Source organism: Elephas maximus, chromosome 3, assembly GCF_024166365.1.
Source record: "Elephas maximus indicus isolate mEleMax1 chromosome 3, mEleMax1 primary haplotype, whole genome shotgun sequence".
Taxonomy (NCBI): domain Eukaryota; kingdom Metazoa; phylum Chordata; class Mammalia; order Proboscidea; family Elephantidae; genus Elephas; species Elephas maximus.
The window spans coordinates 148,988,230-149,011,431 of record NC_064821.1 but is presented as its reverse complement, the minus strand read 5'-3'; the positions used below and the strand labels follow the sequence as shown (position 1 = coordinate 149,011,431).

Here is a 23,202-nt window from a genome sequence, read left to right as displayed (position 1 = left end):
TGCCTACCCGATTCTGCAGGTTTTGCTGCAGGTGCTTTTGATGTTTACATATGTGTAGACAATGAAACTACATGGTAACTGCTGCTTAGCTGACAGCTCTTATAAGGCACTATTGATTATCCCATTTTCAGAGATGTTAAAAATGTGGAAAGGTTTTTGAATAGTTACTGTATTGAAGTGCAGTAAGAATTCTAAGCATAAAATTGTTCTAACGTTTGCGCGGTATGTATAACTGAAAATATTATCAGTTACCAGTTGCTGTTGAGTCGGTTCCAACTCATGTCAATCTCACATGTGTCAGAATTAGAACTGGGATTTCAGTGGCTGATTTTTCGCAAGTTGGTGGTCAGGCCTTTCTTTGAGGAGCCTCTGGGTGGACTTGAACCTCCAGATTTTTCAACTAGCAGCCTAGTGCCTCAGTCTTTTGTACCTCCCAGGGACACCTATCTATAAATAGAGAGTAATAATAGCACCAGCCACATAAGTCGTGAGTGCCTGGCATGCAGAAAATAGGCACTCAGAATTAAGTTTGAGGTATTTTTTTAAAATGAGACTGATTGAATATAGTTACTGGAAGTGAATGCATATTGTGTTTTCATTTTTATGCTTTTTTCTTCATAGGCAGTTAAAGGAAGAAAATATCATTGGAAAAGAAAAATTAAGAACTATGGCAGTGAAAAGTTCAGAAGTCATGGCACAACTAACTGAATCCAGACAGAGTGTTCTGAAGCTGGAGAGTGAGTTAGTGGATAAAGAAGAAATACTTAGAGAAAAGTTTTCTATAATGAATGAAAACAAAGAATTAAAGCTCCGAATTGCAACACAGAATGAGCGACTGGACTTGTGTCAGCAAGAAATCGAAAGTTCAAGAGTGGAACTGAGAAGTTTGGAAAAAATTATATCCCAGTTGCCAGTAAGTGTGTGTGAAAAGAAATGTAATATACTTGATTAGATAATGGAAAAAGAAATTTTACTGAAGTAATTTATAAGAAACCATTTTATGATGGTTTTATAAACTTCTGTATTTTTTCCCTGTCTGTCTATATTCTCAGTCATCATTTACTTTTCTACCTAGTCCCTGTTATTTTTCCATACTTTACCTTTCTACTGTTCTCTTTCTCCATCTCTTAGATGTTATATATTAAAATGGCACAGATTTTTTTTTTTTTAAAAGCAGCTTTATTGAGGTATCATTTACATACCATAAAATTCACCCACTTGAAGTGTACTATTCAGTGATTTTGAGTAAGTTTACTATTTTTCTTAACAATCACACAATCCAGTTTTCAAGTATTTCTGTCATTCCCGGTAGATCCCTTGTTCCCACTTAACACTTAATCGCTGTTCCTACCATCCCCAGACAACGACTAATCTACTTTCTTTCCCTATAGATTTGTCTTTTCTGAACATCTTATATAAATGGAATCATACTGTATGTAGCCTTTTGCATCTGGCTTCTTAGTGTTTTTGAGATTCATTCTTGTTATATTGTGTAACTATTTCGTTGCTTTTTACTGTTGAATAGTATCCCATTGTATGGTTATGCCACATTTTATTTATCCATTCACCAATTAATGGACATTTGGGTTGTTTCCACTTGTGGGCTGTTATACATAACGCTGATATGAGTATTTGCGTACACATCTTGGCGTGGACATGAGTTTTCATTTCTCTTAGATAGATACCAAGGAGTGGGATTGCTGAGTCATATGGTAAATTCATGTTTAATATTTTGAGAAAATGCCAGAATTCTTTTCCAAACTGGCCATGCCATTTTATATTCCCACTAGCAATGTATGAGGGCTCTCCTTTCTCCCCATCCTTGTCAACACTTGTTATTGTCTGTCTTTTTGATTACAGTCATCTTAGAAGGTGTGAAGTGGTATCATGTTGTGGTTTTGACTTGCGTTTCCCTGATGACTAATGATGTTGATCAACTTTTCATGTACTTATTAGAATGGCACAGAACTTGAAAAGGTTTTTGTGATAGCAGTATACTACAATTTCTCTTTGAGTTATTTACGTGGCCGTATTTATAAGTGAGATTAGGAAGAAGGTGAGTATACCTGGGTCAGGAATTTGTTATTGATAGGTGTAAAATAAAGGTGAGATAGGAGAAGGCTATAGATAATTGTGTTATGGTTAGTCTAACACAAGAATGGGTGGAGTACTGGAAGGTAGAATTTCACCAGTTTTAAACTGTTATAAACTGTGGATTTATGAAGCTGAAAGGACCTTAGAAATCATCTGATCCAATACCATCATTTTATTGGTGTAGAGCCAAGGAAGTAAATGACTTGTCCAACTAGCTAGTAGTAGAATTTAAACTAGAATGCATAATTCTTGGGTCCCAACCCTGTGCTATTTCTACTTTCCTAGAATACTGATCATTTGCTTGGAGACCCTGGTGGCGTAGTGGTTAAGAGCTATGGCTGCTAACCAAAAGGTCAGCAGTTCAAATCCACCAGGCTCTCCTTGGAAACCCTATGGGGGAGTTCTGCCCTGTCCTATAGGGATGCTATGAGTCGCAATCGACTTGACAGCAGTGGGCTTGGTTTGGTTTTTTGGTCTGTTCATTTGTGAAATTTGAAGTTAATTATATGCAGATAGTATTCATTTTAAAGTGGCATTCTCCTTTAAGCTAGTGTCAAGAATTTCTTGGTATGTAATTCTGATGGTTGGGTGATGATGTCCCTTCTGTCCAGATTGTATGAAAAAATTATTAATTTTTTTCAAATTGTTGTGTGTGACCCTGTTTTTTGCAGTGCTAACAATTACATGGTTTGGAAATGTGATTTTTTTTTTTCATTCCAGAAAGTGTGATTTGATTAGAGTTTGAAGGTGGTAGTAGTCATTAAGTACTTGACTGATTCTTTTTCCCAGTTGTTTTTAAAAATTCTGTGTTATTCAGTATCCAGAAAAGTACGGTGACTAATAATGTAGCACAATATTTGCTAAATCGGAATAACATTTTGCTATATCCACTTTAGATTTTTTTTTTAACTGAAAGTTTAAAGGTAATTAAAGCCCTTTTATGTAACCTTCAAGGAGCCATGATGGCACAGGGGTTAAGTGCCCTGGCTGCCAACTGGTAGGTTGCTGGTTCAAACCTACCAGCTGCTCCATAGGAGAGAGATGTGGCAGTCTGCTTCCATAAAGATTACATCTTTTACGTAGCTTAACTAGTTAAAAAAAAAAAAAGGTCAGCCTTGAGCATTATGCTCTTAAGAACTATCTAAATGGGATCAAATTGACAACAGCAACCTGAAAGATTAGATAGAAACCTTAGGGGGCAGTGAGTTTATGTTAATGAGGGAGGAACAACTGAGAAAAGGAGGATGAGAATGGTTGCACAACTTGAAGAATGTAATCAGTGTCTCTAAGTTGTATGTGTAGAAACTGTTGGTGTATGTTTTGCCGTGTATATTGTCAACAATAACAACCATGGTCGTGGGGGCCTTCTAGGTCAGTTGGCATAACAAAGTTCATAAAGGAAATGTTCTACCTTCAACTTTAGTGAGTGGCATCTGAGGTCTTAAAGGCTTGCGAGTGGCCATCTAAGATACATTTACTGGTCCCATCTTGTCCAGAGCAAGGGAGAATGAAGAAAACCAAAGACACAAGGAAAATATTAGTCCAAGGGACTGATGGACCACAAGTACCACACCCTCTACCAGCATGAGCCCAGAAGAATTAGATGGTGCCTGGCTACCACCACCAAACTCTCAGACAGGAATCACAATAGAGCGTCCTGGACAGAGCAGGAAAAAATGTAGGACAAAATTCAGATTCACAAAAAAAAAAGACCAGACTTACTGGTCTGACTGAGCCAGGAAGAACCATGGAGACTGTGGCTCCTGGGCACCCTTTTAACTCAGAACTGAATCCACTCCTGAAGTTCAGCCTTCAGCCAAAGATTAGACAGGCCTATAATACAAATAATGACACACATGACAAATGTGCTTCTTAGTTCAGTCACGTATATGAGACCAAAAGGGTAACATCTGCCCAAAAGCAACAACGAGAAGGCAGGAAGGACAGGAAAAATGGACAGATGGAAATGAGGAATTGGGGTGTTAAAGGGGAGAGTGTTGACACATCGTGGGGATTGCAACCAATGTCACGAAACAATTTGTGTGTAAATTGTTGAATGAGAAACTAATTTGCTCTGTGAAGTTTCACATAAAGCACACGCACATATAAAAGATGACATCCTTGGAAACCCTGTGGGGCAAGCCTACTATGTCCTATAGAATCGAAGGCGATGGGTTTGGTTTTTTCTTTTGGTTTATGTACCTGTCAGGTCCCAGTTCTCTCCTGTTCTCTTCAGAGGTAGCCACTAATCTGAAATTCATGTATATTTTTCCTATCCAAATTTTGAATATTGCCACATATGGTATATCCAGAAATAACACACACACACACACAAACATATGCAATTGTTTAGTGCAGGTTTGAAAATATATGTGTCTATTTGTTTTTCAGTCAAGATTTATATTTTGCGATTTACCTATTTTGATTTATATAATTCAGGTTTAACTTGTAACTTTTCTCATTGTATTAATATTTTACAGTGCATTTATTCATTCTATTGATGACCATTAGTTTGTTTCAGTTAAATTCACACAATTGTTCAAACTTGAAGTTCTGGATATAAAATAATTGTAAATCACATAAATATTTTTGCTTTTAAACTTGCAGTTAAAAAGAGCAATGTTTGGTTTTAAATCATCTCTTTCTAAACACCAGATGAGTAGTTTGTCAAACAAAGAAGACAGTTACATTGGCTGCTGTGAGGCAAATAAAATGGTGATCTCAGAATTGAGGTACAGTTTTCATGTTCTGAAATTATGGCAGATAAAATGTTTTATTCTAATTAAATTTTTTAATTGAGAAATTAAAAAATATGCAGAAAATACAAAGAATATGATAATAAATATCCGGATTCTCGCAACTGAGAATTAATTCTTTTTAACATTTTGTCATATATGTTTCAAATCTGCTTCTTTAAATAAAAAATAGAACATTAGAGGATAAAGAAGTACCCTTTGATCCTTACCTCTAACTCTGTTCTCCTGCTCTCATGAGTTGAGTGTATATTCTTCAGTTCATTTTGTGTATGTTTACACTCACACATGCAAGTGTAAGTGTATTATATATTTATAATGTTTGTAGTTTTATTTTTCACTCAGCATCATTTTTTAAAATCGATCCATTTTGAGATAGGTAGCTAGAGCGATTGATAAATGGATGGATTGGTATGGTTAGTTTGATTTAAATAGCTGTATAGGATTCTATCCTATATCACAATTTGTCCATTCCTTTATTGATAGTTTGTTTCTAGTTTTTTTTTCCTGTTATAAACAGTGTTGCAAAGAACATTCATACATGTTACCTTGTACATATGTATAAGAATTTCTCTAGTATATATTACTGAAAGTAGATTTTAGTAGGTACTATCAAGTTTGTAACGAGCTGAGGTGACATAGTGGTTAAGAGCTTGGCTGCTAACCAAAACGTCAGTGGTTCAAATCCACCAGCTGCTCCTTGGAAACCCTATGGCACAGTTCTGCTCTGTCCTATAGGGTCACTATGAGTCGGAATCATCTTGATGACAACGGGTTTGTTTTTTTGGTTATCAAGTTTGTAAAGTAGCCCAACCAATTTATAGTCCTACCAGTGGTGTGTAAGAGTTTCATATATATCTTGCCTAATAGTTGACTAATATCCATGTTTATAATTTTTGCCAATTTGAAAGGTGAAAAGATGGTTTGGGATATTTTTATACAATCTTTCTAATAATTTTGGCTTCTTTTCTTTTATGTCAGGATTAAGCTTGCAATGAAAGAGGCAGAAATTCAAAAGCTTCAAGCAAGCCTGACTGCTAACCAGTTATCTCAGAGTCTTATTTCTTGTAATGACAGCCAAGAAAGTGGCAAATTAAATAATTTAGAAACAGAACCTGTAAAACTAGGCAGTAATCAAGTAGGTGAGTATATTATATTGAATTGTAATAAATTATAATAAGAGTTACTTACGATTCTTTTGAAAAACCAGTTATACTTGATTGTCTCTTTCTTAGTAAATTATTAGTTGTGGTCTGATAAGACAGCAAAAGTTATTAGAAATTCTTAGACTTTGCATCATTTTTTTAAAATGTACTTTATTGAGATATAATTTACATACAATAAGATGCACTCATTTTAAATATATAGCTCAGTGAGTTTTGTCAAATGTTTATTTTACCATATGTTTACACCCTGGTTACCATCACCACCATCAAGACATACAACATTTCTGTCATCCCCAAAAACATTCCTTATACTCCTTCCCAGTTAATCCCCACAATACTCCCTGACCCGAGCAACTACTAATACCTTTCTGTCACTGAGTTCTAGAGTTCCATATGAATCGAATCATTCAGGATGTATACTTTTGAGGATGTATACTTTTTTGAGTCTGGCTCCTTTCATTCAACATAATATTTTTGAAGTACATCCATTATACACACATACATACGTGTGTGTGTGTGTATGTATGTGTATACATATATTTATGACTTTTGCATCTGTATTTATAAAGGATATTGGTCTGTAGTTCACTTTTCTTTGACTTTTTATCATCAGGGTAATGCTGCTGACCTTATTACATCAGTTGCAAAATGTCCCCACCTCTTCTATTTTCTGAAAAAGTTTATGTGGGATGTTATTATTTCTTCTCTAATGTTTGATAGAATTCATCAGTGACACCATCTGGACCTAGAATATTTTTTGTGAGATGGCTTTTAATTACAAATTCAATTTCCTTATCTGATATAGGGTAATTCAGATTTTGTTTCTTCTTGAATCAGTGTTGGTAATTTGTGTTTTTCAAGGAATTTGCCTGTTTTATCTAGGTTGTCAAGTATCTTGGCATAAAGTTGATTTTAATATTTCCTTTATATTGGTAATGCGTGCCCTTTCTCTTTTTCTTGATAAGTGTCACTAGACGTCTTACAGTTTTATAGGTCTTTTCAAGGAACCATCAATTTCCTCTACTGTTTTTCTATTTTCTTTCTAATCTTATTATATATTTTTTCTGTTTACTTTGGGTATAATTTTCCCTTTTTAAATTTTTCTTAAAGTGAATGCTTAGATTGTTGATTTTTAGACCTTCCTTCTTTTTCTAATATAAGTATTTAAAGGTGCAAACTCTCTTCCAGGTAATACTTTAAGTCTTATCCCACACATTTGTATGTGTTGTGTTTTCATTTTCATTCATTTCACAATATCATCTAATATCCCTGTGGTTTCCTTTTCAACTCATGCACTACTGAGATATGTGTTGCTTAATTTCCAAATTTTCCAGATATCTTTGTGTTATTTTAGTGGTGGTCAGAGAACATACTCTGAATGATTTCATTTTTAAAAAATGTTTTGAAACTTGCTTATTGGCCAGCATATGACCTATCTTGGTGAATGTTTCGTGTCCACTCAAAAAGATTCTGTAGATATTAAGCATTCTTTGAATGTCATGTTAAGTTGGTTGATAGTGTTGTGTAAGCCTTCTTTATCCCTAATGACTTTTTGTGTACTTGTTCTATCATTTACTGGAAGAGTAGTGTTTAAATCCCAAATATATTTGTGGGTTTATGTATTTATGTTCCTGGTTCTATCAGTCTTTGCTTCTTGTATCTTGAAGATATTATTGGGTACATAGCATTTAAGATTGTTAGGTCTTGTTGAATGGCGCCCCCTTTATTATGTTAAATGTCCTTTTTTAGCTTTGGTAATATTCCTTATTCTGAAGTCTACTTTATCTGAAGTTAATATAGACACTCCAGCTTTCTTTTGATTAGTGTTTGCCTGGTGTATCTTTTTTCCATCCTTTTACCTTTAACCTGTGTCTTTATATATAATGTGAATTTCTTGTAGAAAGCATTTAATTGGGTCTTGCTTTTATATCCAGACAATTCCTGCTTTTTGATTGGAGTGCTTAGATTACTTACATTTAATGTAATCTCTTTAGGTTTACATCTACTGCCTTGGTAGCACAGTTTTTCTTCAAATACAGTGTTTGAACTAGGTAGCGTAAGAAACTTACAGCCATATTTTTCCATTTCTCCCCTTCCATTTTTTTCACTATTGCTGTTGGATCAGTTTTATAAGCCTTAAAATGTACCATTATGGTTTTTGCTTTGACCAATTAGTTATAAAGATCAAAAAATGAGAAAAATGATTTTTCGTATTTATGTACATATTTACCATTTCCATCTCTTTTCATTCCTTGGTGCAGATTTAAGTTTTTATCTAGTATCATTATTTTATGCCTAAAGAACTTCCTTTAACATACCTTGAATGTAGGTTTGCTAGCAGTGAATTCCTTCAGCTTTTTTTTTGTTTGTTTGAATACTTTTTTTCCCCTCTCATTTTTGAAAGATGTTTTCTTCTTGCTTGCGTGGTACCTGAAGTAAAGTCTGAGGTATTTCCTTTCATCTTTGTAATGTGCTTATTTTCTCTGACTGGTGTTAAGATTTTCTTTAATCATAGATTTTCAGCAGTTTGGCTATGTTGTACCTTGGAATGGTTTTCTGTGTTTATCCTGCTTGGAATTTGTTGAAGTTCATAGATACGTGGATTATAGTTTTCATCAAATTTTCATCGAGTTGTCTAACATATGTGTACTTGGAGTCACATGGGGAAGGGGAGATACTTTCCCACGGGTTACTATGGCTTTTTTTCCCTCCAATTTTTTTTCTCTCTATGCTGTTTTTATTTTTAATTGTGTATATATGTAATAAAACATTTGATTTTTCAGCAGTCTTTTACAGTTTAGTGACATTATGTTCATCATGCTATTCAGCCATTACCCTTATCCATCTCTAAATTACACCATTGCCTTATGATTAATTATTAATAGTTTCTATTGCCACATTTTTAAGTTTCACTTTTTCCTTCTACTAATCTTCTCTCCATCTCATCCAGTAAAAGTTTCAATTCAAATATTGTATTCTAGATAATTCTAAAAACTCCATTTGCTTCTTTTTTACATTTTCTATTTTTTTCCTGATTACGCTCATTTTTATCTTTAAAGCTTTGAGCATATTTATCATATTTATAATAGTTTTTTAATAGCTTCATCTGCTAATTTCATCATCTCTATTATTTCTAGGTCGATTTTTGTTGACTGCTTTTTTTTCCCCTTGTTAACGAGTGCTGAAATTTGTTCTGGTGGGCAGTTATTTGTGGATCAGCTTTATCTTTTCAAGACTTAAAAAAAAAAAAAGAAACTTTGTAAGTGTGGGTCTAGAGTAGCTTTTCCTTTAGAACTAGTTTAGACCCACAGCTAAGGAGTAACCGAATTTCTGTATATTAACTGAAGTCTCTCTACTCAGGCTGATGGGAATTCAGGTCATTCCTGGTGTAAGTTGGTGAGAGCTCTGGGAGTTGTTCAGTTTAGTACTTCTAGGCAATTGTTCTTTCCTGGAAAGTTGTTCTTCCCACAACCTCATGGATTTTATCCCCAAGCATGTACAGATTGGTTTTCAGACATGGACTCAAGGAGACTCCTATACAGATTTCTGTAGCTCTTTTTCAGTGTAGCTCCCTTCTCTTTAGAACTTGGCCCCACAAATTCTATCAGATTTGGCCTGTCTCTTCAACTCAGCAAAATCCCCAGTCTCTGTCTGGGTTCTTTCTGTGTGTTACAGTATTGAAGTTGGTGCTAGGCCATTAGATTGGACAACTTAGGGCTCACCTTGTTCGCTTCTCTCATTTCAGGGGTCACAGTCCTACACTGCCTATCGTTCAGTGTCTGAACATAATGGTTTTATTTTTGTCCAGTTTTCTAGTTGTTTACAGTGGGAGGGTAAGTCTGGATTTTAATACTCCCTCATGGCCAGAAGTAGAAGTAAGTGCATCTGCTTTTAAAAGTCATTGTTTAGAAATTCCATTTGTATACTGTAATTTTCCTTTGAAGTAGCATGTGAGCTTCATTAGGCAGGGCCTTTTGTCCTTTTTGTTCACTGCTTTATCTCAATTACCTAGCACAGTGCTTGGGACCTAGCTGGCCTTCAGTAAGTATTTGTTGAATGAATCAATGAGTGTTATAAGGTTAGTGATATGGCATCCTCTAGATATGCACTGTGATAATACATACTGTTTAAGTCTCTTCATTTATCATCATTAAATATTTTACTAAGTTTTTTGTAGTAAAACATTGATCACCTGGAATCCCTAGATTCTGGAGTGGAACCCAGAGTATTCTGGAATAAGTATGAAATAGTCCATATATTTAAAAAAAGCAGAGCATCCATCAGGAAGTTAATATAGTTGAGGAATACTAATAACCTGAAAATCATTTCTCCTATAATCAGTCAGTTTATCACATGGGAGAAAAAGAGCACTTTGGTTTGCTGGCAGTATCTATAAATGGCTACTTTTTTGAAAATGTTTGAAGGGGAAGTCTTAGAAGACAGACGTGAACGAAGAAAAGTACAGAGAAAAAAAGAAAGTAGAAGAGATGAGTGATAGTGGCAGTGATTAGAAAGGGATAGTGGGCTGCTAGCAGGAGAAATGACTACAGAGAAAATCAGATAGCTAAATGATCAGAGAGAAGAACAAGGAGAGTAGGGAAGGGAGTGATGAGATTAGTAGAGTGCTAGTTATACAAGGTGGTAATAAAGATACGTCAAAGACTCTCTGACATCAAAGAATAATATAGCTATAGTGATAGATTGCCTAGAAAGAAAAGTATTAGGGATATGGAGAATCTATGAGAAGTGGCTACTTATACAACGCTTGACAGCATGGTACATTCTACTTATTTCCATAGCTCTTTGTGTTCTCATGCAATCACCTACATTAAGCCACTTTACAGGACTCTTGTAAGGTCAGTTACATCTGGGTGGGAGATGTATTTATTTATAGTGGAGAAAAGGCATAGTCAAACAACTACCACTGATAACCCTCAGTAGTCTTGAAAAGTATCACTGAATTTTTACCAGCTAGTTTCCAGGGGAGAAAGATGGGACTAGGAAGGATTCACAGTTTACAGCTTTCAAACATGCATCTACATGTAGTACATCAAAATATTCTCCAAATAAGTTTTATTATTAACTTCAGTTTAAGGAGACAGCTCCCCCTGCCCCCCCCCCTTTTTTTTTGTTTAACATTTTACAATGATTTCTATGAAAAAATTGGGATCTTAAAAGGTGGGAAAGTACTCTTAAATTTCTAATACAAAGGATCACTTTTCACCTACTTAGAAAATCAAGTGATGCAGAACTTATTTCCACTTTATGTTTTTATTTAGAAGATAACTTATTTACCATGTTTTGTAATCACGCTGTCATTATTGACTGTCTCACTCTCCATCCTCTTTAGTATTCTTTAGATCAGAAACTGAACTTCGTTTATGATTAATTCAGTTGACTATTGGAATAGTTTTTTGTTCTTAACGTTTTATCCAGAATAATTTTCCTTTTATGTTTATTAGCAGAAAGTATAAAAGATCAAAACAAGCACTATGAAAGAGAGAAGCAAAGACTTGCTGCTGGAATAGAAGAACTACGTACTAAGCTGATGCAGATAGAAGCTGAGAATTCTGATTTGAAAGTTGACATGGCCCACAGAACTAGTCAGTTTCAGCTGATTCAAGAGGAGCTACTAGAGAAAGCTTCAAATTCCAGCAAACTGGAAAGTGAAGTAAGCTTGGAATTAGCTGTACATATGTACTAAATTTTGGGATGGAAAAGAGATACTGCTGTGAGGTTTCATAAAATTTGTATGTTTAAGTCCAGATTTGTAAGTTTTTTTTTTTTTTAAATAAGTGATACCATATAAGATACAAATTCTTTAAAAATTATATTTGGAAACCTGTAGATGTAGATTGTAACCTAGTTAAAAGTAGGAGAATACTCTCTAGTGGCTAAAAGATCTCAAATTTGTGGCTAAAAGATCTCATATTTGGTGGAACTATTACTGCATTGTGTTCATTTATTTCTTCTACAACATAAATTAATATGACTGCGATACATTTGTAAGTAAAGGATTTCAATCATTGAGTTAGAAGAAAAGGAGTAATAGAGGATTTCAATTATATTAAGGATATGTTGTTGTTAGGTGCCGTTGAGTCAGGTCCGACTCATAGTGACCCTATAGGACAGAGTAGAACTGCCCCATAGGATTTCCAAGGAGTGCCTGGTGGATTTGAACAACTGACCTTTTTTTGGTTGGCAGCTGAGCTCCTAACCACTGTGCCACCAGAGCTCCGTATTAAGGTTATAGTAGTACTTAAAGCTTAGCAAACATCAGAATTACCTGGGAAAACTGTTAAGCATGTCATTTCAGGGTTCCATTCCAGTGATTCAGTAGATATGGGTATGGTTCAGGAATCATTTTTGAACAACTGAATGTGAGTCTGATACAGATGTCAATGGATTACATTCCGAAAATGGCATAATGCATGTGACTATCTGATTTTCATTTCCATTGAGGGCAGGACAAGGATGTCTCAGATAATTGTGGATCAGGACCACATATGCATATGTTATATTCAACTTTTAAACCAGAGGCTACAGAATCAATGGGAATACTTTTTAAATGTTTGATTTCTCATCTTAAAGTCTATAGCCAAGGCTAAGAAAAACACCTGTGGGATAGGAACCTATGTGAGAAATGAAAAAGGAGATTTAATCTATAATTACAACTACCAGCTCTCTTAGAAAGTTGTCAAGTGCTGAGATGAATAACGTTTTTAAAATTATGAAAATAACAATAATCGTATTGTTGAAAATACAGACAGGGACAAAGAAGGAAATACATCATTGATAATCCCATCACCCAGATATTACTGCCGATAACATTTTATTAGACTAATTTCAGTCTTTAACAGCTACTTTTTAAAAGTGGGCTAGTGTGCAATTTTATTTGAAAGTAGAGGTTGAATTAAATTACTTATGTATTATATAAATGGAAGAAGCTGTGTCATATTTCTGGTTTCCCCCTCACTATTTGTTTTTCTTGCCAATTGTTAACTTATTTTTTAAAGCACTTATAACTATGTGGATCAAAAGGTTGTATTCATGTTGCGTCCTACATATTCCCATAAATTTGCCCACTTTATCTAGACACAATTTGAACTTCAGAAAGAGGTGCAAGTGTTTGATTTTAGGGTAAAAACTCATTACCTTTAAAAAGTAATTATTTATTTCAACTTGTTTTCAGATGACAAAGAAATGTTCTCAACTTTTAACGCTAGAGAAACAGCTCGAAGAAAAAATAGTTGCTTATTCCTCTATTGCTGCAAAAAATGCAGAACTAGAACAGGAACTCATGGTAAAATTAACCTTCTTCACTGCAAATTTATTGTGTGTTTTAGTTGCTTAATTTATGACAACATGTTTGTTTTAGTGTAAATGTTAAAAATATACCAAATAGGGAAGTATACATTCTACTGGATTCTTCTGATCATTCTTTTTTTTTCCCCTATATTTTTAAGTTAATAGGTGTTTTAGTTATCTAGTGCTGCTATGTAACACATACAAGTGGATGGCTTTAACAAACAGAAGTTTATCCTCTCATAGTCTAGGAGGCCAGAAGTGTGAATTCAGGGTGCTAGCTCCAGGGTAAGGCTTTCTGTCTCTGTTGGCTCTGGAGGAAGGTTATTGTCATCAGTATTTCCCTGGTCCAGGAGCTTCTCAGTGCAGGGACCCTGGGCCCAAAGAACACACTCCCTTCTGGTTCTTCATTCTTAGTGGCATGAGGTCCCTCTGTCTCTACTCACTTCTCTCTTTTATATCTCAGAAGAGATTGGCTTAAGATACAACCTAATCTTATAGATTGAGCCCTGCCTCATAACATAACTGCCTCTAATCCTGCCTCGTTAACATCGTAAACCAAACCAGTGCCATCAGGTAGATTCTGACTCATAGTGACCTTATAGGACAGAGTAGAACTGCCCCATAGGGTTTCTAAGGAGCAGCTGGTGGATTCAAACTGCCAAGTTTAGCAGCCAAGCTCTTAATCACCTTGCCACCAGGGCTCCATTAACATCAAAGAGGTAGGATTTACAACACATAGGAAAATTACATGTGATGACAAATGGTTGACAGTCACACAGTATTGGGAATTGTGGTCTAACCAAGTTGACATACATTTTGAGGGGACACTATTCAATCCATAACAATTGGCTTGTATGGCAAGTTGTTACCCAAGTTTTCTCATTTTTATCCTAATAGAATTTAAGAAAACAGCAGTAGTTCTTGATGTGCTTCTCAGTATTTTCATTTTAAAAAACAATTTAATCTTCTGTTTTTGATAAAATATTTTAAATAGCCATTTTGTCTGCTTTATAAATATTTAAATATTTTTGAAAGGTTGAAGTATTAACTGCTCTGGTTCTTTAAAGAACAGAATATGACAGATTTAATGTTTGACTGATGTATTGCTGTGTAAAAATGCTTCTCAGTTATAACCTTTAAAATGTTTTTATGTTCTTAGGAGAAGAATGAAAAGATAAGAAGTTTAGAAACCAATATCAATACAGAGCATGAGAAAATTTGTTTAGCCTTTGAAAAAGCAAAGAAAATTCATCTTGAACAGCATAAAGAAATGGAAAAGCAGATTGAAAGAGTAAGACATTAATTTGAAGTTTTTACAAAGTGTAATAATATATACTTAGAATTTGAATGCCGAAAAGAACCTTAAAAGTTACTAGCCCAGTTTTCTTTGTTTTATAGATGAGGAAGCGAAGACAAAGAAAAAGTAGTGACAAGAGCTATAATTAGAATCTCATTCCTTCTGGATTATTTTCCAGGCCTTTTTTATTTAGTACCCCGCCATTTCAGCTTTAACTGTTACTTTTTGATATTGTCAAAGTAAGATTGATTCTACAGACTATTTTATAGAGACATCAATTGCTTGAAGATTGGTTGATGGGGAAAAAAAAAGAGTAAGAGTACTCTTAAACTTGGGTTAAAAACAAAGGGTAAAAGCAAGTAAAAAAAGATGAGACCAAAAGCATAAGACTAAATAAAAATAGATAATTAGGTGGGTTTAATAGCAGAAAGGAGCTGACAAGAGGAAAGTCAGTGAAACTGAATATAGATCAATAGAAATTATCCAATTTGAGCAATAGAGAGAAAAAGATTGGGGAAAAAAATGAACAAAGCCTTAGGGACCCAACATTCATGCCATCAGAGTCCCACAGGGAGAGAATAATGGGATTTGTGCAGTATAACATTTGAAGGAATAATGACTTGGTAAATTTGGTAAAAGAAATAAAATTATAGATTTCAGAAGATCAGAACAGATAAACTAGTACTTCTAGACACAGCAAAATCTTTGTGGAAACCTAGAAACAAAAAAATCTTGAAAGTAGTGAGTTTCAACACATTGCATATAGGGGAACAAAGATTAGAATTACTATACATTTCTCATCAAAAATCAGAGGTGAGAAGACAGAAGAGCAACATTTCTAGTGCTGAAAGGGAAAAGAGAGAGAAGATGCAAAACTAAATTCCTCACATATTGCTAGTGGGAATGCAAAATGGTACAGCTACTCTGGGAAAACAGATTGGCATTTTCTTATATAGTTAAAAATGCACTTAACATATGATTCAGAAACCCCAGATATTTATCCCAGACAAATGAAAACTTAGAGTTACACCAAAACCTATCCACAAATGTTTATAGTAGCATTATTCATAATCACCAAAAACTGGAAATAACCCAATGTCCTTCAGTGGGTGAATGGAAAGACAAAATGTGGTACTGCCATACAATGAGCTATGTAAGAAGGAACAATCTATTGAGACAGGCAAATACATGGGTGGAAAATTTCTGGGGACGTATGAGTCAATTAGCGTAACATAGTTCATTAAAGACAATGTTCTACCTCCTACTTTGGTGAGTAATGTCGTGTCTTAAAAGCTTGTGAGTGGCCATCTAAGATAAAGCCATTGGACTCTTTCCATCTGGAGCAAAGGAGAGTGAAGGAAACTAAAGACTCCGGGAAACAATTAGTACAAAGAACTAATGGACCACAGGAACCACAGCCTCCCTAGTGTGAGACCAGAAGAACTAGATGCGGCTTGGCTGCCACTACCTACCACTCTGACCAGGATCACAATAGAAGGTCCCAATTAGAGTGGAAAACAAAATGTAGGACAAAATTCAAATTCATAAAAAAGACCAGTTTTACTGGTCTGAGAGAGGCTGGAGGAACCCCAGAGACTGTAACTCTTAGACACCCTTCTAACTTGGAACTGAAGCCATTCCCAGAGATCACCTTTCAGCCAAATTATAAACAGTCCTATAAATAAACAATAATACATGTGAGAAAAGTGCTCCTTAGAACAATCATCCACATGCGAACAAAAGGGCAACATCTTCCCAAAAGCAAAGATGAGAAGGCAGGAAGGGACAGGAAAACTGGATGAATGGAAATGGGGAGTTCAGGGGTAATGGGAAGAGTACTGACACATGGCAGGGATTGCAACTATTGAATGGGAAACTAATTTGCTCTGTAAACCTTTAACTAAAGCACAATAAAAACTAGTAAAAAACCATGGGTGAACTCTCCAAGGCATTTTGTTAAGTGAAAGAAGCTGATTTCAAAATGTTACATACTGTCCATTTCCGTTCTCAAAAAAAGACAAAAGCTATGGGGATGGTGCGCAATTCAGTGACTGCCAAGAGTTGGGGCAGGTGGAAAGTTTGACTATTAAGGATCCTCCTGAGGGAATTGTGGAGATGAAGGAACTGTTCTGTATCCTGGTGGCAGTGACGGTTTCAAGAACCTGTGCGTATGTTACAACTCGGAACTGTACACCAAAAAGGCGAATTTTACTATAATAAGTTTTTTTTTAAAAAAGCCTACCACTCTTGAATTATTGTTAAAATCTTAGTTTATATCTTCCCAGAGCGATTTCTCTGCATCTTTGCATACTTGGCAGCTATATATAGTATACATATACACACACATGCATAAGGTAAACAAAATTTTTAGTACCTGCATTTCAGAGTGGTCGCCCTTTGAGTTGTTTTTCAGAATTGGTAAACTTTATTATGAATTATTTTTTTCTGTATTTTAGATTATTTATAAAAGATTTTCAAAGGTAGAATTACTGGTCAGAAGATTAAAATATTTATCACATGAGAAGTTTATCCCTGATAAATTCTGCAAGATTTAATCTTAGAGTGACAGGAATTACAGAAAGATACTACATAAGTGCTGTAGACAGTTGGCAAGATAGATCTGACTGAGGACCTCCCTGGTGATTGATGAGTCTAATTCCATGAAAATCTATGGCTATAACATCAGTTAATCTTTACTGAAGAAATTTTAACATATTTGTGTTTTGGGAGTAATTTTTAAATTAACATTCCTTTCAATATTTTTTTCTGTTGGAGTTAATCTCCATACCTTTGGGAAAAAAAAAATTTTCTTGTTTAATAGAACCCAGAATTAATTTTTTTATAATGCATAGTGGAAAGTTTAACTACCAAACTCTGCTTTTTCTGGAATATTTTAATTTTCTTAAAAGGCCTCTAATCTGTGAATGTTATTTGATTGTTTTCATTTAATATGTATTTCCATTTCAGAGTTTCTTGATTTTTATATTTTCTTCTTTTTTATTGGGCTTTAGGTAGAAGTTTACAGCTCAAGTTAATTTCTCATACAAAAATTTATGCACATACTGTTTTGTGACAGTAGTTGTAATCCCCACAGTGTGACAGCACACTCCCCCTTTCCACCCCAGGTTCCCTGTGTCCATTGAACCAGTTCTGTCCCTTTCTGCCTGCTCATCCTGCTTCCAGACAGGAGCTACCCATTTGGCCTCATGTATCTGATTGAACTAGGAAGCACACTCCTCATGTGGTAACATTTGTTTTATAGTCCCGTCTAATCTTTGTCTGAAGAGTAGGCTTTGGGAATGGTTTCAGTTCTGGGTTAACAGAGTGTTCAGGGGCCATAGTTTTGAGGATTCCTCCAGTCTCTGTCAGACCATTAAGTCTGGTCTTTTTTTTTCAAGAATTTGAGTTTTGTTCCACACTTTTCTCCCACTCCATCCGGGACCCTCTGTTGTGTTCCCTGTCGGGGCAGTCATTGGTGGTAGCCGGGCACCATCTAGATCTGGTCTCAGGCTGGTGGAGTCTCTGGTTTATGTGGTCCTTTAGCCTCTTGAGCTAATATTTTCTTTGTGTCTTTGGTTTTCTTCATTCTCCTTTGCCCCAAGTGGGTTGGGACCAATTGATGCATCTTAGATGGTTGCTCACAAGCTTTTAAGACCCCAGGCGCTACTCACCAGAGTGGGATGCAGAACATTTTCTTAATAAACCTTGTTATGCCAGTTGACATAGATGTCCCCCGAAGCTGTGGTCCCCAGGCCCCAGCCTCTGCTCCTCTGTTGCTCAAAGTGTTTGAATGTGTCCAAGAAATGGATTTTAATATTTTCTAGTTTAACCTTGCTGCTGCTGTATTCTTATTATATGATTGTAAAAATGGCGTGGTGTCATCAGACCTCTTTTAACTTTAGGAAAAGATCATCAACCCAAAGGCTGACTTCTATGAGGTGGAGGTCAAACGTACCTCCACCCTCCAACTTTTTACCGATTCTCACAACAGCTTTCCCTCCTATGGCACTGTCTACTCTGCTGGGTTTGATAATTCATTGCAATGGCTACACAGAACACACATACCATACTCATAGTTATGGGGTTTATTAGGGAAGTAACAGGTTACAATTCAGGATCAGGAATGCTCAGAATGTTGTTGTCAGGCGCTGTCAAGTTGGTTCCAACTCATAGCGACCCTATGTACCACAGAATGAAACACTGCCCAGTCCTGTGCCATGCTCACAATCGTTGTCATGCATGAGCCGATTACTGCAGCCGCTGTGTCAGTCCATCTCGTTGAGGGTCTTCCTCTTTTCTGCAGACCCCATACTTAACCATGCATGATGTCCTTCTCCAGGGACTGATCCCTCCTGACAACATGTCCAAAGTATGTAAGACCCAGTCTCACTGTCCTTGCTTCTAAGGAGTATTGCGGTTGTACTTCTTCCAAAACAGATTTGTTAGTTCTTTTGGCAGTCCACGGTATAGTCAATATTCTTTGCCAACACCACAATTCAAAGGCATCAACTCTTCTTTGGTCTTCCTTATTCATTGTCCAGCTTTCGCATGCATATGATGTGATTGAAGACACTATAGCTTGGGTCAGACTTACCTTAGTCTTCAAGGTGACGTCTTTGCTTTTGAACACTTTAAAGAGGTCCTTTGCAGCATATTTGCCCAATGCAGTGCGTCTTTTGATTTCTTGACTGCTGCTTCCATGAGTGTTGATTGTAGATCCAAGTAAAATGAAATCCTTGACAGTTTTAGTCTTTTCTGTGTTTATCATGATGTTGCTTCTTGATCCAGTTGTGAGGATTTTTGTTTTCTTTATGTTGAGGTGCAATCCACACTAAAGGCTGTGATCTTTGATCTTCATCAGTAGGTGCTTCAAGTCCTCTTCCCTTTCAGCAAGCAAGGTTGTGTCATCTGCATTACGCAGGTTGTTAATGAGTCTTCCTCCAGTCCTGATGCCCCACTCTTCTTCATATAGTCCAGCTTCTTGAATTATTTGCTCAGCATATAGATTGAATAGGTATGGTGAAAGGAAACAACCCTGATGCACACCTTTCCTGACTTTAAACCATGCAGTATCCCCTTATTCTGTCCGAGCAACTGCCTCTCGATCTATGTAAAGGTTCCTCATGAGCACAATTAAGTGTTCTGGACTCCCATTCTTCACAGTGTTATCCATAATTTGTTATGATCAAACAATTGAATGCCTTTGCCTAGTCAATAAAACACAGGTAGACATCCTTCTGGTATTCTTTGCTGTCAACCAGGATCTATCAGCGGTGATATCCCTGGCTCCACATCTTCTCCTGAATCTGGCCTGAATTTCTGGCAGTTCCCTTCTGATACACTGCTGCAGCTGCTTTTGAATGATCTTCAGCAAAATTTTGCTTGCATGTGATGTTAATGATGTTCAATAATTTCCACATTTGGTTGGATCACCTTTCTTGGGAATAGGCACAAATACGGATCTCTTTCAGTCAGTTGGCCAGGTAGCTGTCTTCCAAATTTCATGGCATAGACGACTGAGCACTTCCAGCACTGCATCCATTTGTTGAAACATCTCAATTGATATTCCGTTAATTCCTGGAGCCTTGTTTTTCACCAATGCCTTCAGTGCAGCTCGGACTTCTTCCTTCAGTACCATCGGTTCCTGATCATATGGTACCCCCTGAAATAGTTGAACATTGACCAATTCTTTGTGGTGTAATGACTCTGTTTCCTTCCATCTTTTTTGGATGCTTCCTGTGTCATTTAATATTTTCCCCGTAGAATCCTTCACTATTACAACTCAAGACTTGAATTTTTTCTTTAGTTCTTTCAGCTTTAGAAATGCCAAGAGCATGTTCTTCCCTTTTGGGTTTCTATCTCCAGCTCTTTGCACATTCGTTATACTGCTTGCTTTTCTGGAGCTGCCCATGCTCAGCGCACAGTTCTTCAATCTTGATAGCATCTTTTCAGCCAGGCCTGCTCAGCACTCTCTCTCACCCTTAGCCTCAGGGCCTCCCTACATCTCCACCAGCCTCTTCTCCTGCTTTGGCAAGTGTTACAAAACTCTTCTGCTATGCCAATAAGTGCCTGGAGGCACCTCACTCTGCCAGTGAGCCTCCTGCCCAAAGGCACTCAGCTCTCTTACTCTGAAGCCACCTTGCCCCATGGTCCAGGAAGCCCACCGCAGCATCTTACACCAGTCCCTGGTTTTGCTGCTGCCATTTCTCTGCTGCCATTTCTCACCATCTTGCACCATCTCTGGTGTTACAGCTCTCTCTCTCCTTTGGGTCCAGGAGGTTCTCAGTGCAGGGATCCTGGGTCCAAAGAACAGGCTTTACACCTGACCTTTTTCTTACTGGTGGTGAGGTCTCCTCCTTCTGCTTTTGGGATTGTCTTTAAGCCTAGTGGGATGACAAAACTGACCAATCCCCTTGTTAGTGTTCCATATACATTATTTGCGTGGTCCCACCCCCACAAGTGTTCCATGCACCTTATTTGCATTATTAGCAAGTTGTCCAATTCCCTTTGTGGGTCGTAAGCACCTTGTTTACATAGTCTTACCCAGTCATTCTGTGGGAGTCACAAGACAGTGCTTGGCTAAAAGGGCCATATTAAGTAATGCACTGTGCCACAATGATGTATTTGTAATAATTGGTGTGTATGTGTGTGTATGCATTCATACGTAAATATACATATACTCAGTAATTTAAAAAAAATTTTTATTGTGCTTTAAGTGAAAGTTTACAAATCAAGTTAGTCTGTCATACAAAAATTTATATATACCTTGGCATATACTCCAAATTGCTCTCCCTGTAGTGAGACTGCACACTCCTTCCATCCACACTCTATTTTCGTGTCCATTCGGCCAGCTTCTGACCCCCTCTGCCCTCTCATCTCCCCTCCAGACAGGAGATGCCAACATTATACTCAGTAATTTAATTAAATAATTTATATCCATAAAAGTTCTTTGCAAGTTTGTTAATACAAATTACCGGTTGAAGTTGTAGAAAGTGGGACTATTTATACATTACTAGTAAAAGTATAAATTGACGCACTTTGAAGGGAAATACGAAAAAGTTGGAGATGTGCGTATCATACAACTCGGATCTCCACTTCTAGGTGGTCTGCGCTAGAGAAACTTTTATACGTGTTCATAAAGAGACATGTACAAAGGATGTTACTGCAGCATTTGTTATACTAGTTGTTCCTGAATACAGGATTAGACACACTGTAGTGTATTCTTAGAGTGGAATACTCTGCTGCCATTGAAGTAAATAAACTAGATCCACATAAATATCTGAAACAATTTCCAGGGAAAAAAGCAAGGTGTCAGGACTTGCAGAACTGTTGATATTATTCATGTAAATATGCAGAACAGAAAATTGCATGTCATTTATGGGTACAGATAGTAAATGTAATAAAACCACACACACACAAAAAAAACTATGAGAATGAAACCACAGAATGATACAGACCAATTTCAGCATCGTAGTTAGGTAAGGGAGAAAACGAAGAAGTGGTTATATGATTTCATTTCTTCTCTAAAGGGAGGGAAATTTGGCAAAATGTAAAAGGTCTATGTAAGTTCAGTGGTAGGTTCATATGTGGGTATTATATTTTCATTCAGTATATTTAAGATGTTTCAAAAAGTTTAAAAAATTGATTTGAAAATCAGTAACTCTTGTTTTTATGTTTAGCTTGAAGCTCAGCTTGAGAAAAAAGACCAACAGTTTAAAGAACAAGAAAAGACTATGTCCATGTTGCAGCAAGATATCATATGTAAACATCATCATCTTGAATCGCTAGATAGACTCTTGACAGAAAGCAAAGGGGTAAAATCATCTTTATAAAAGTGCTATTTAAAAGCTGGCTAATTTTTAGTTTATATTTCTCTAATATACCTTTAATTCTAAATCAAATCATTAATTGCTCAACAGCCTCGTTAAGCCTGCTAAAATGTTTATGCACGTACTTACGTTTTTTTGCTATCAATCTGTATGCTTTCAGGAAATGGAAAAGGAAAATATAAAAAAAGATGAAGCTTTGAAAGCATTACAAAACCAAGTATCCGAAGAAACAATCAAGGCTAGTATGCTAATACTTAAATGTTTTTCTTATTGGAGGCAATTCCTGTGTTTTGTTTTTTTACTTTTCTCTGTTAATTGTAAAAAAATTATTTACATAAAAATCATTTAAGAGCTAAATGTTTGACCTGAGTCAGTAAACACAATTTCTGTAAGTATATTTTCTGCAATATGGATTATGATCCTTATTAATCAGTAGCTGACAATCTAGTTTGTAGACTTTTTTTTTTTTTGCCTTTTAAAAATGGTTTTCAACTTTAGCTATAATTGCAGCTTATCAGTGTTACTGCTGAAGAATTAACAGAGAAAGTGAAGGGAGATGAAACTAAAAGTAGTATAGTTTTACATCTTTTTACCTGTTCTGCTGTAAGATTAACTGGGGGATGAATCCAGAATTTCTGCATAAAATATGGTTTTGTCACTAGTATGTTTTCATAGTTGAAAACATGAGCTTTGGAGCTAAATTGACTTCAGTTTGAGATCTGGCTTCAGAGTGCTTACTAACTGGCTGTAACCTT

The 23,202-nt window shown here is 36.1% G+C and overlaps 1 protein-coding gene across 13 annotated transcripts in view; it reads left to right on the top strand.

Annotated features, from left to right (window-relative positions):
- CCDC18 (coiled-coil domain containing 18) overlaps positions 1-23,202 on the top strand; it is a 198,758-nt gene that overhangs the window by 20,678 nt on the left and 154,878 nt on the right. For 11 of the 13 annotated variants that reach the window (XR_007516706.1, XM_049879760.1, XM_049879761.1 and 8 more), the window contains exons 9-16: positions 622-913; positions 4,702-4,826; positions 5,829-5,989; positions 11,476-11,684; positions 13,206-13,316; positions 14,481-14,612; positions 22,298-22,432; positions 22,608-22,685. Coding sequence is in view for 12 of the 13 variants with exons in the window: in XM_049879760.1 (XP_049735717.1) it covers positions 622-913; positions 4,702-4,826; positions 5,829-5,989; positions 11,476-11,684; positions 13,206-13,316; positions 14,481-14,612; positions 22,298-22,432; positions 22,608-22,685 (1,243 nt within the window). In the remaining variant the exon portion in view is untranslated. The remainder of the gene's footprint in view (positions 1-621; positions 914-4,701; positions 4,827-5,828; positions 5,990-11,475; positions 11,685-13,205; positions 13,317-14,480; positions 14,613-22,297; positions 22,433-22,607; positions 22,686-23,202) is intronic. The other 2 variants (XM_049879764.1, XM_049879763.1) reach the window with 2 other exon arrangements.